Here is a 13,760-nt window from a genome sequence, read left to right on the forward strand (position 1 = left end):
TTATCTCACTGGATGTACGGCATTGCTGGATTTCAGTTCTCAAAACACAGAGTTGATGGGAATAGATGCAAAGGCTTGATCTTGATCAATCTTGATCTTCTGGAACGCAAAGCAGAGTAGGGGGCTAGTACACCCTCCTGAGGCTCCGATTGTGGATGTCATGCGAGCAAAACATGGTGAAAACCGTCTGAAACTCCATGACATTTGTGAGAGGGACTGCTCGAAAGTAGGATATTTGGGATATCCGTCGTAGCCAGGGTTTACGATCAGTTTTTGGGTGATTTGTACTGAGGGACAAGTATCACAGCACCGACGGGTGAAAAATAGTGTTTTGGTAACACGGGGTGTTCAGGTAACACTTAAAGACTTTGTTATGGAACGCAAAGCAGAGTAGGGGGCTAGTACGCCCTCCTGAGGGTCCGCTTGTGGATGTCATGCGAGCAAAACATGGTGAAAACAATCAGTCTAAATTAACAATCGGGACGGAAATGATCGGATTTCCAAAGGGAGGTTCTGTGAATAAATTAAACATCAAGAACCGAAATAATTGAACTATTCATATCTTAGACTGCACTGTAACTTTGATCCTTTAATGTTTATTTTATTAGCTTTTCTTTTTAATGACTGATTTTAAATGCCATTTTCTTAATGTCTTTCATTTTTTGTTTTTCTTTTAATGTTTTTAAATGCCTTTTGTTTGAATGTCTTTCATTTTTGTAAAGCACCTTGAATTGCCTGTTGCTGAAAGGGGCTATATAAATCAACTTGCCTTGCCGGTAGAAATTAATGGTCACCTATTTTGCAAAATTCCCTTTTTGATGTCTTTTATACATATGTGTCCCCGGTGTGTCAGGAGACTCACAAAGTGTCCGAAGATAAAACTCTCTCTCTTTTCCTCCAAACCCAAATCTCTAAAAACGGGGGAACAACGGAGCTGATCCAGATTTGCTTGACGACATTACTAAAATGTGGGCCGGCTTTACGCCCACGGCCCTATGAGAAACGTCGCTATCAGAAACAATGCGCAACGCGTTTTGGACGTAATATGGTCTTTGTTTACATTAGCAATCATCGCTAACACTCAGAGCTAACATACTGGAAGAGAATAGGCATGTGTGTGAAGAAGCAGGATATAAAAAGGAACTCACCTTGTGGTAAACCGGCAAGAGAAAAAGCCTTTGAGCTCCAAACATACTGTTTCAGAAATAATCCTTAATCACGGCAACATTTAGCTGAGAATCTGGGTAGAATTCTCCGGCATGAGCTCTCCTCTCTTCACAGAGGAGAGAACGGGTGATCTGTTTGGTATTTTGAGCAAAATACTTCATACACATGTTTTTAATATCTGAGACAATGGACTGTCTGAGACCTGTAATGCCTAAACATAGCATAATAGGAGACCTTCAAAGTAGGCTACATTTCTTGTAAACTAGCATGTTTTGTTTTATAGGAGAGCTATCTGTGAAACATGAGGTCTGCTGCCTGTCTTATCAAAGTAACATCTGTATCTACAAGGTGTGATGGGAGCTACTGTGTTGAGTCCACTGTGTTTCATGGGATGTGCACAGACAGTCTGTGGCCCTCAGGCCCTCAGGCCATGATGCAGTGCAGATTAGCTTTGGATGGGAACATGAATCATGCCTGCGTGTGTTTGTGAGTGCAAGCCGTGGAGCAAATCATTAGCATACAGCTCTATAAGGACTGCACACACATGGAACAATAGTATCTGAAGAGAAACCTACAAAAACATATTAAGAGATTTGTCTTAGTCTATTCTTATACATGACATGAATACAATAAAAGCTAAGATTCTGCAAGCAGGCTAGCAGCTCTGTGAAGTGTACTAGCTTTGAGCTAAATGCTAGCATGCTTACTTGCTTATTTTAAGCAGGTATTTTAGCATCACAGTCTCACGGCATTTCGTGTTATAGTCAATCAATCAATCAATGTTTATTTATATAGCCCAAATATCACAAATGTTGCAGTCTCAGTGGACTTCACAGTTTGTACAGAATATCAGTATGGCAATACGACACCCTCTGTCCTTAGACCCTCACATCGTACAAGGAAAAACTTCCGGAGAAAACCCAGTTAAAGGGAACATGGGAGAACCCTCAGGGAGAGCAGCAGAGGAGGGATCCCTCTCCCAGGACGGACAGACGTGCAATAGATGCCGAGTGTAAATTGAAAAGATCATACATTTGCAACATAGGTAGTCCAGATGTTTGGAAATGCATGTGTGTATAATAGGAAGATGAATCCACGAGGATATCCATCCAGGACCTATGATCCATGACCACAGCCACGACTCAAGATCCAGGGCTCGCGATCCAGGACACAGGACCGCAGGATCATCCATGACTCCGGATCCCGGCGTATATAGACACCAAAAAGAAAGAAATTTGGGGAAGCTGGGTTAATGGGAACATGAGAGTACACAGGTACAGACAGAGAGAAGGAAGAAGTGAGATGTCCCCCGACAAACTAAGCCTATATCAGCAAAACTAGGGGCTGAATCTAATCAGCCCTAACTATAAGCTTTATCAAAAAGGAAGGTCTTAAGCGCACTCTTAAAAACGGATAGGGTGTCTGCCGCCCGAACCCAAACTGGAAGCTGATTCCACAAATGTGGAGCTTGATAAGAAAAGGCTCTGGCTCCCATTGTACTTTTAGAGACTCTAGGAACAATCAACAACCCTGCATTCTTGGAACGCAATGCCCTAGTAGGACAGTAGGGTATAATGAGTTATTTAAGGTAAGATAGTGCCTGCCCATTAAGGGCTTTGTAGGCGAGAAGAAGAATTTTAAATTCTATCCTGTGTTCTATAGGGAGCCAGTGTAAGGCAGCCAGAACAGGAGTAATGTGGTCCCTTTTCCTAACTCTGGTTAGTACACGAGCCGCAGCATTTTGAATCAGCTGAAGCGACTTGGCTGACTTCTTGGTACTCCCTGATAATAAAGAGTTACAATAATCCAGCCTAGAAGTAACAAATGCATGGACTAGTTTCTCTGCATCATTTTGAGGCAAGATATGCCTGATTTTTGCAATGTTACCTAGATGGAAGTAGGCGGTCCTTGAAATTGATTTTATGTGGGCGTTAAAGGATAAATCCTGATCAAATATAACACCAAGATTCCTTACAGTCTCACTGGAGGCCAAATTAATGCCATCCATAGTTAGTATATCTTTAGATAATTTGTTTCGTAGATTCTTCGGGCCAAGTACAATAACTTCAGTTTTGGTCGTGTTTAACATCAAAAAGTTTAAGGTCATCCACGTTTTTAAGTCCTTAAGGCAGTCTTGAATTTTATTTAGATGATTAATTTCATCAGGCTTGATTGATAAATATAATTGAGTATCATCCGCATAACAATGAAAGTTTACAGAATGATTCCTTATAATATTGCCTAACGGAAGCATATATAATGTGAACAAAATAGGTCCGAGCACTGAGCCCTGTGGCACTCCATGGCTAACTTTGGTTTGCGTGGAAGATTCATCGTTGACACGTACAAACTGAGAGCGTTCAGATAGATAGGACCTAAACCAGCCTAAAGCAGTTCCCTGTATGCCAACTAAGTGCTCTAGTCTTTGCAATAGGATGTCATGGTCGATAGTATCAAATGCAGCACTGAGATCGAGCAAAACAAGAATAGAGTCAAGTCCCTTGTCTGAGGCTATTAGAATGTCATTTGTGACTTTAACCAGAGCTGTCTCTGTGCTATGATGTGTTCTGAAGCCAGACTGAAAATCTTCAAATAAATCATTGTTTTTTAAGTAATCACACAACTGTTTTGCGACCGCTTTCTTAAGAATCTTTGAGAGGAACGGAAGGTCAGAAATAGGTCTATAGTTGGCTAAAACCTCTGGATCGAGGTTGTGCTTTTTAAGAAGCGGTTTTATCACTGCTACTTTGAATGATTGTGGAACATAGCCTGATAATAAAGACATATTCATAATATTTAATAAATAAGTGCTAATTAATGGAAAAACTTCCTTCAACAGCTTAGTTGGAATTGGGTCTAACATGCACGTTGATGGTTTAGAAGAGAGAATCATTGAATGTAATTGTTCAAGGTTTATGGCTGAAAAGCATTCTACTTTACTATCTAGTGTCATATTAGAACTTACGTTTCCGGGAGCTGTTGACAACACTATACTGGTCAAAGGCAAGAGGTCGTTAATTTTATTTCTAAGATTAACAATTTTATCGTTAAAAAAGCACATCAAATCATTGCTACTGAGTGCTAAGGGAATAGAAGGCTCAATCGAGCTATGGCTCTCTGTCAGCCTGGCTACAGTGCTGAAAAGAAATCTTGCATTATTCTTATTCTCATCTATTAATGAAGAGTAGTAGGCTGCTCTTGCTTTACGCAGTGCTTTCTTATATTCATTGAGAGTAAACTTCAAGTTTAGTGGAACGCCATATCCTTTCAAGTTGTCTCGACTTTTGCTTTATTTTGCGGGTTTCGGCATTATGCCATGGAGCTAATCTATGTTGTTTTATTTTCTTCTTTTTCAAAGGAGCAACAGAGTCTAATTTTATTCGCAGCGCATCTATAGCACTATCAACAACATGATCAATTTGGGGTGGTGTACATTTTGTATAAGTTTCCTCCCCTACATGCAGACATGCTATCGAGTTAAGTATTGGTGGAATCTCTTCCTTAATTGTGGCTATAGCACTAACAGATAGGTTTCTGCTGCAAGAGCTTTTGACTAATGCTTTGTAGTCTAGTAACAGTACTTCAAAAGTTACTAAGAAATGGTCGGATAAAGCAGGATTATGCGGTTCGACTAATAGTTGCTCAATTTCAATACCATAAGTCAGAACAAGGTCGAGAGTGTGATTATAGCAGTGGGTTGGTTTATTTACACTCTGACAGAAACCAACAGAATCTAATATAGAGTTAAATGCAACAGTAAGGCTATTTTTATCATCGTCAACATGAATATTAAAGTCACCTACGATAATTACTTTGTCTGTTTTAAGAACCAAAGTTGATAAAAACTCAGAGAATTCTGATAAGAATTCTGAATAAGGACCTGGTGCACGATACACTGTAACAAATAAGATTGGCTGCAAAGTTTTCCAGGTCGGATGCGTAAGACTAAAAACGAGGCTTTCAAAAGAGGTATAATTACATTTTGGTTTAGTATTGATAAGTAAACTTGAGTCAAAGATTGCTGCAACTCCACCTCCTCGGCCCGTGCCTCGAGCAATATGAGTGTTGACATGGCTGGGTGGAGTGGCCTCATTTATGCTGACATATTCTTCATGTCTCAACCAAGTTTCAGTGAGACAGCATATATCAATATTATAATCTGATATTAAATCATTTACCAATATTGCTTTAGATGCTAGAGATCTTATGTTTAAGAGACCACATTTAATCTTCCTGTTTTGTTGCACTGTAGTAGTTGTTACATTTACTTTTATTAGGTTATTATGTATGACACCTCTATTAGGTTTTACCTTAAATCAGTGTTTACTTTTTCGTTGTCCGTCATTTTGACGGACAGGATCGTAACATTTCCGTCATAATCCATTATTATCCGTCATTTTATTTTTCATGTTTTAATGATGAGATGAGACCTATTTAATATTTATGTTTGGGTACTGAACAGCAAATGTTCATTCATTCATGTTTTAATGATTCATGCAGAACTTTTAAGGGCGTGCAGAAACAAAAAGATGAACAGAGACACCGACTGTGTGATCACTTTTCATGTCAACACGAACATGAATGATTTATTTGTTCCTGCACTGACAGACAGCAGAGGGGGCAGAGCCCGCTAACAACACGCGACCATTGGGCCTCAACAGGCAAATATGAACAATGCCATCGTTTTTAAATGAGACAATTACAATCAGAATATGAACAAAACATTTACAAGAACAACTCAATTGACCTGCTGTCGCCTGAACGCTGATTTCTGCATCGTCGTGCACCCTCGGACAAATCCGTTACTCATCTTAGCTTTTCTACAGATGTCACTGCTGCTGGCTGAACGTTGTCAGTTGTAGTCTTACTGGCTTGTCCTTCATCCTCCATCGCATCAATCCCTCTTTTCACCTCGTTTATCCACCATCACAATTACTGGGCTTATTAAAAAAGCTTCGGACGATCAGCTGCCGTGACATTTTGCGATTGCTAAAGCCGGTTAAACAACAAGGTAATCAACGAGGTCAAAAACAAGAATAGACGGAAAATATTCGGTTAACGCGACCTCTGCCTTAAATTGTCCTTGGGCAGACACACACACCGCTAATATTGGGTATTTTATTGGGTTCGGGATTCCTATGGATGACTGCCTAGGAGAGAGCGCAGAGAAGCGTGTAAGACTGCGACTCCTGGTCTCAACTCCAGTTTGTCATGGATTAAGTCCACAAAGCCCTGAAATGTTTGCCGAAATGAGATCTGCACCTTCCAAAGTAGGATGAATGCCGTCTCTCTTAATCAGACCAGGTTTTCCCCAGAAGGCTGTCCAATTATTTACGAAGCCCACATTGTTTGCTGGGCACCACCAAGACAACCAGCGCTGAAATGATGACATGCGGCTATACATGTCATCATTGATCAGATTGGGGAGGGGACCAGAGAAGATTACGGTGTCCGACATTGTTTTAGCATAACTACACACCGACTCCACATTAAGTTTGGTGCATTCTGATTGGCGTAAACGAACCTCATTACCACCGACGTGAATAACAATCCTACTGTATTTACGTTTATCTTTAGCCAGCAGTTTAAGATGCGCCTCAACGTCGCCCGCTCTGGCCCCCGGAATGCATGTGACTGTGGAGGCTTCGGTCTCTAAATTCCCGTGTCTCTTAATAGAGCTACCAATAACCAGAGTTGGCTTCTCAGCGGGTGTCTCGCTGAGTGGGGAATATCTGTTAGATACATGAACGGGTTGGTGGGGACCTGCAGGTTTCGTGTTATGCCCCTTCTGAACAGTCACCCAGCCTCCCTGCTGCTCGGGAGTTGCCGGGGGACGGCTAAGAGGAGCTACCGTTGGCCGGTCCGCACCGGCTAACATGGGCTTTACTTTAGCTGAGTTACTTTCTAAGATGCGGAGCCGGGCTTCTATGGCTATGATTCCCGCCTCCAACCTAACAACTATACTACATTTAACACATGTATCGGTACCAGTAAAGGAGGTAGGGAAGTAACCAAACATGAGACAGTTAGGGCAGGAAATAGCACCCGAGGGTGGGGAAAGAGCCATGGCTAGCTATCAAGCTAAAGTAGTTACCGTTAGCAAACCCGAAAAGAGTGTAGGCAACTGTGGAGTTACAGTCGCTAAGAGAAGGAGAGTTGTGAGTGCTTAAGCTGTAGTAACGTGTGATTACAACGTCAGGCACTTGCCGTGATCAAGGGTTTTAAAACGATCGATTAAGTTTAAGTTAATAAGCTATCAGCAACAGAACAAGCACACGGGATACCCGGAGATGACAACAACAACCGGAAGTTACAACATGCTTACCGCAATAGTGGTCCGTGTAGCTCTTACCGTACTCACGAAATTAATCTATTGATGTGTGTTCACCAACACGATTTCACATTTGTTTCGTGTCACACAGAACGATTTTAAAAGCAATGTAAATAATAACAATTTAGAAGGAAAAAAAGATGACAAAAAATACAGATGTCAGTATTCTGAGGCTCTGAGCCATTTCTTTCCCTCGCGGACGGCAAAAAAACTCTGACATTATACAATTTAAAATAAAAGGGATAGGGTTAGGGTAAGATATTGGGTAAGAAAATGTTTGTGGTATTCCAAGACCCGACCGGACAAAAAGACGTGGTCTACCAATATAAATGCATTGCTTTTAAAATCGTTCTGTGTGACACGAAAAAAAATGTGAAGATCGTGTTGGTGAACACGAATCAATAGATTACATTAATTTTGTGAATATAACATGAAATGCCGTGAGACTGGGTTTTAATTTAACAACCTTTGCTATAACGCACTATGGCTCTGCTAGGTTGTACTTAAGAACAGTCGTGCTTTGAGCTAAATTCTTGCATACTAATAATGATAATGGCGACTGTGGCTGCGAGGGAGTGCGGTCGTCTTTCAACCAGAAAGTTGTGGGTTCGATCCCAGCCCGTGCAGCCAACATGTCGATGTATCCTTGGGCAAGATACTTAACCCTGAGTTGCTCCCGATGGCCAACGGTGTGTGAATGTGTGTGAATGTTAGGTCCTAGAGCAAGTGGGACTGCTCTGTATGAATGGGTGAATGACATGTAGTGTGTAAAGCGCTTTGAGGGGTCGTAAAGACTGGATAAAGCGCTCTATAAGTACAGTCCATCAGTTCATCATAATGCTAACATGCAGATTTTTTGCATGCATTTCACAGTCAATGTTTAGCTTGTTAGCATGCTAACATTTTACTCGTAAACATTAAAAAGAAAGCATAGGCTTTTTAAAATGCCATTATACATTTGTATATCTATCAACATTACCTATATTTTAACATGCGCTATGTCTCATATTCAAATGTTGTGCAATTTTAAAATACATTTGAGCATTGTTGAGCATGGCTGGGATCCAGAAGTGTCGCTGCCTCTGGAAATGTCAAAGGATGTTATTTCTTAGTTTGTCCATAACCTGCTAACATGTACCAGTTTTTCTATGGCAGCGATTGTATGTTTTGAGATATTGAAAGTGACACAAATGCTTGTGTTTTGACAGAGATGAATATGGATTACAATCCAGCGGACCATCCGCGGGCCAGCACCATATTCCTCAGCAAATCCCAGAACGATGGTGAGTAACTCTTCTTCATAGGATTTGACTGATTTAACGGTTTTAAAATGTTCTTTTAATGCAATCTATATGTCATCAGAGTGTCACCAAATGAATTAAAACACATGTGCCTTCGTGTGACATGTATCATTTACACAGAAGACGCATTTGATCATGAAATAAAATCAGGAAAACGCGGCTGTTGAAAAATACAATTTCCATTTCCACTGTATCTGTAGGAGCTCTGATCCCAGACTAGTTTCTTTGTGGCCAGCTGATGCCTGATAATTTATGCCGTTGCCCAGAGGCATCCGACTGAGCGCTTCAGCATCCTGTGGGGGTTTCAGTCATGCTGTAACAGAGCAAGAAATCAAATGTATTTCAGAGCCGCAAACATCACAGCATGAGATCATCTTCTTTCTTAGAGGCCCATGGCGAACAACAGCAAGACAACACAAGCTCTGTGACGAAGTAGACGAAGACAGCAGCTGATAAATATACTGGACTCCTCAATGTCCGACAGATATTAGATTCTGCTATGCATCAGATTTGATATTCAATCTTTCTCTGTTGATATGTTGACCATGTGATGAATATTCGGCCAGCTGCATGTGATGAAGGAATGAAAAAGCATTTCGTTTTTTATCAGCTGTTGTTTTTTGCAATATTTAGTCTCGTCTTCAGGGAAAGAAGTCACATGTGTGTGATCCTCCCTCCCTCTCCCTGGTAGATTTAAAGGATAAAGCTGACATCATTGCAGCCTTTTGATTTATTTCAACAAATCCCGTCCCAAGAGACCAAACGAGCAGAAAATCAATCCTACAGCGTGTTTACCACATGGTGCATGTGTGCCATTGTGGTTAAAACACATGGGTCTTCAATCTGAGTAAAAACTCGTTTTATATTGGTTTTCGTCTTTCCACGGTATTTGGGATAATAGTAAAGCTCTCATATAACTCTCTCTCTCTCTCTTTCATTTACTAACATTTTAGTTTTGTGAGCATTCTACCCGTTTGCATATTTCCATGAGCAAAAGCATGGCAAAGCGGAAAAGCTCTCCAATGGATCAGGGATAAACATACTTTTGAGTAGCAGAGATGTTTTTGTCTTTCCTCTTTTTGTCCCGCCGTTATAATTATTATTATTCAAATTTGTATTAGGAACACAGATCATGAACGGCATACAACATAACATGCTTTCAACTTCTTCTGTTTACAAAAGATTAAAATAGTATTAAAATAGTATTAATCTGTCCATAAAGAACCATTATTCCTTAAGAGAAGTTTAGCATCCAAATGGCTAAACATGAAACTTGAAATATTGTAATCTTGTGACCTTTTAAGAAAAGCATTGACTTCCTGGATGCAAACCACTGCGTTCACTTGCAAAAGAACACACACACACACACACACACACACACACACACACACACACACACACACACACACACACACACACACACACACACACACACACACACACACACACACACACACACACACACACACACACACACACACACACACACACACACACACACACACACACACACACACACACACACACACACACACACACACACACACACACACACTCAGCACATGATGCTAGTGTGTAATGTTCAGCTTCTGATGAGGTGTAGAATATGTGATGTATGCTGGCGTCACAGAAAGGTCTTTGGCTCCTCTTGTTTCAGAGGTGCCTTGCAGGAACGGTGAGTGTGGCGTTGTCTCCCTCTAGTGGTGTAAACAGCACTCTTCTCTCTGTTGAAGCTCGAATCTTTCTGCTTATCTGACGTGTGATTGAACTGTTTCCTCTCAACACGTACAGCTGTCGTTCTGTAACATCATGTAGACGTGCGCCAACTCCTTGCTTCTTGCTTTTTGTGATAACAGTGTGTGTTGCTGGTTTAACCCTCCCGTTGTCTTCGGGACACAACACAACACAACACACACACACACACACACACACACACACACACACACACACACACACACACACACACACACACACACACACACACACACACACACACACACACACACACACGGAACAATTTGATACATTTCCCGCTCTTATGTGCCCCTCCCCCCACATGGATCACACCTGGCACACAATACATGTTCAGTGTCTGTTCTTTGTATATTGACTGCAGTTCTTCATGTGTACCAGTATCTGATACCATATATACAGTTTGAAAGGGTGTGAAATGAAATGTGGTGATGATTAAGGGTTTTTGTGTTCATGTGATAGCAGTTAAAACAGGACCGGTACAATTTGACCGCGAACACCAAAGTAAGGGGGAAACGAAGACAACAGGAGGGTTAAGCTTGATGTGTTTTCACTTTCGTGTGCAGAAGTAATGACATTTATTAAAACAGCTATCTTTCTCTCTGTAGTGCAAGATAAACGGAAGAGCCTCTTCATCAATAATGTAAGTGCATTATTTACATTTCTCGCCAAAAAGCTGATCCATTTTATTGTTACATTGTGGTGACACGTTATTGGACATGATTCACCTCTCGTATTGTGTTGCCACACGGACCCTTTAGTGGGAACACCTGTAGCGTTAGCTTCCATTCCTGCTAGCTCATCAAGCCGAGCAGTTCATGTGATATCCTCTCTGTTATTAATGGCTAATAGAGATTGGAACTCTGTTCTTGATACACCGCCCCGACTCCCTTTTCCTGGCACTTCAATATCTCCAATTTCGACAGATTTATGTTTTCCTTTTCATAAAAAAATCACTTTGTTTTATGGGTCATTCCAGAATTGGAGGACATTTCATGTATATAATATATATAAAATATAAAAAAATCTAATAATAAAATCTAATAATCCATGCCCAAAATTCTAAAACATGCACTTGTTGTGTTAAACATACTAATATTGAGACAACATGTATATAAAGTTGTAGAAAAAGTGGTTTCAAAATATTATTTAAATGATCAAATAGCTCTCGAACATCCCCTAAAATGGCATTTTTCTCTTGTCCCCGCTTCTTGGTGACCAACTTGCATCTCAAATATAACATTTAAAATAGGGATTTTATTTACTTTTTCTGGTATTATTCTATTGATATATGTCTCTTGTAATGGTAAAATCAATTTGTTAAATCATAAACATATTTTAGATAACAGTAATTTTGCACAGAAGGCGTGTCCCTCAACATGCGTTCAACCCTGTTACCCAAACCTTTTTAGATTGGCACAGGAAGTGAACAAACTGTAAGTCAGATGACACACAGGAAGTGACATCAGCAAGCCATGTGCTAGTGCCATGGGTAGACCAAAACTAAGTCCTCTCTTTTATTTTTCATATTTTTACAATCTTTTCAGTCTTAAAAGAGTGTGGCACTCCGACCCACTCAACCCTGTTACTGATATTATCAGAATAAAGCATATTCATTTCAAAGTTATCTTTCTTTCAGTAGATATCAAAGTGTGTCCTTGCCTTGAAAGTAGCATTACATACATCTAGCAATACTTCCTGAGGTTAAAGCTCACATTAGCATTGATTTTCAACCCTGTTACTATAATTAGAGTAGCAGGGGTAATTCTTCATTGGAAAATATTAATTTGATGCCTAGCTGGCAAATCACTTTTTTTGATGGTTTATTATCTGTTTTTCCTAAATACACAAAAAAATAAAATAAAAGGTTCATTTTTCAAAAATGTTGGTGTCTAAATTGAACTCCAATTCTGGAATGACCCTTATGGTGTTTTGACTAAATGCTGACCATCACAATCTCAGGTCGCATGTTGCTGATTTATATTCGCCCTGTGCACAAAGCCAAAAACATGTACACTCTAATAACAGTCAGTTGTGTGTGCTTGTGTGTGTGTGCGTGTGTGTGTGTGTGTGTGCGCGTGTGTGTAGCATGGAACATCGAAGCGGAAATACAGCTCCTGCTCCACCATCTTCCTCGACGACAACACAGTCAGCCAGCCCAACCTCAAATACACCATCAAATGGTACCGACATGAAGGAAGGAATACATATTCTATTATCTCAAGACACTCATTGTTGAACTTATTAACACATGTATTTGTTTCCCTTTACAGTGTAGCAGTGGCGATCTACTACCATATAAAGAACAGGTAGGGATTCTCTTTGTCTTTCTATAGTTAGAGTTACTGTATGAAAAAGAGAATCATGGTCATTATTGCATACAGAGTTATTTCAAAGATATCAAAAGCAAATTGCTGCTTTCACAACAATAGTGATATGTGTCCCAATACATGTGACAAAAGTCTTGATTCCACTACAACAACTCCAAACATAAGATGAACAAATATATATAAATCAATGTTGAAAAAGGCAAATGTATTGTTTTATAGTAAGAATCTATAAAGTTAGATTATGAAATAATGTTGAGGATGATATATATAATCGTTTTTTATAGTGGCCTGAGTCTTATGAATGAAATCTATAATTTAACTATGTTTTTCTCATGCCAGGGACACAGAAGGAGTGATGCTGCTGGATATATTTGACGAGAAGCTGCACCCTCTTTCAGTAAGTCATCATCACTTATCATACAAAACATTCTCTACCTCAGAGTCAGATTTTGGAGTGATTGTGCTTTTAAATCTCCTCATTTAGGCATTTTACCTAAACGTTCCTTTTATCTTTCTTCCAGAAAACAGAGGTTCCCCCGGACTATGACCAGATTGACACGGAGCAGAAACAGATCTACCGATTTGTCCGGACGCTGTTCAGTGCCGCTCAGCTCACTGCCGAGTGTGCCATCGTCACTCTGGTGAGGCTCTTTTACCTCCTCATCCTCCTATAGAGTGGAGAAGGGATGAAGTACTTTGGAAGGTCGACCCGAAAGGGCTTCCTACACAAAAAGCCAACTGGATTTTTCAGAAAAAACAAACGTTTATGATACTTATATGTTTTCTCCACATAACAATGCCACTTTTCTAATATTTGAAGAGTAACTGCAATCTCCAGAGATAAGAAGCTAACGTTAGGCTATAAAGGAACTACGGCAC

At 40.2% G+C, this 13,760-nt stretch overlaps 1 protein-coding gene across 1 annotated transcript in view; it reads left to right on the forward strand.

Annotated features, from left to right (window-relative positions):
• The window catches only part of LOC117462375 (cyclin-Y-like), a 39,950-nt gene that overhangs the window by 15,774 nt on the left and 10,416 nt on the right, over positions 1-13,760 (forward strand). Inside the window, exons 2-7 of the mRNA XM_034104580.2 lie at positions 8,707-8,781; positions 11,160-11,194; positions 12,640-12,734; positions 12,825-12,860; positions 13,221-13,278; positions 13,403-13,522. Coding sequence (XP_033960471.1) covers positions 8,707-8,781; positions 11,160-11,194; positions 12,640-12,734; positions 12,825-12,860; positions 13,221-13,278; positions 13,403-13,522 — 419 coding nt within the window. The remainder of the gene's footprint in view (positions 1-8,706; positions 8,782-11,159; positions 11,195-12,639; positions 12,735-12,824; positions 12,861-13,220; positions 13,279-13,402; positions 13,523-13,760) is intronic.

Source organism: Pseudochaenichthys georgianus, chromosome 17 (genome assembly GCF_902827115.2).
Source record: "Pseudochaenichthys georgianus chromosome 17, fPseGeo1.2, whole genome shotgun sequence".
NCBI classification, from domain to species: Eukaryota; Metazoa; Chordata; class Actinopteri; order Perciformes; family Channichthyidae; genus Pseudochaenichthys; species Pseudochaenichthys georgianus.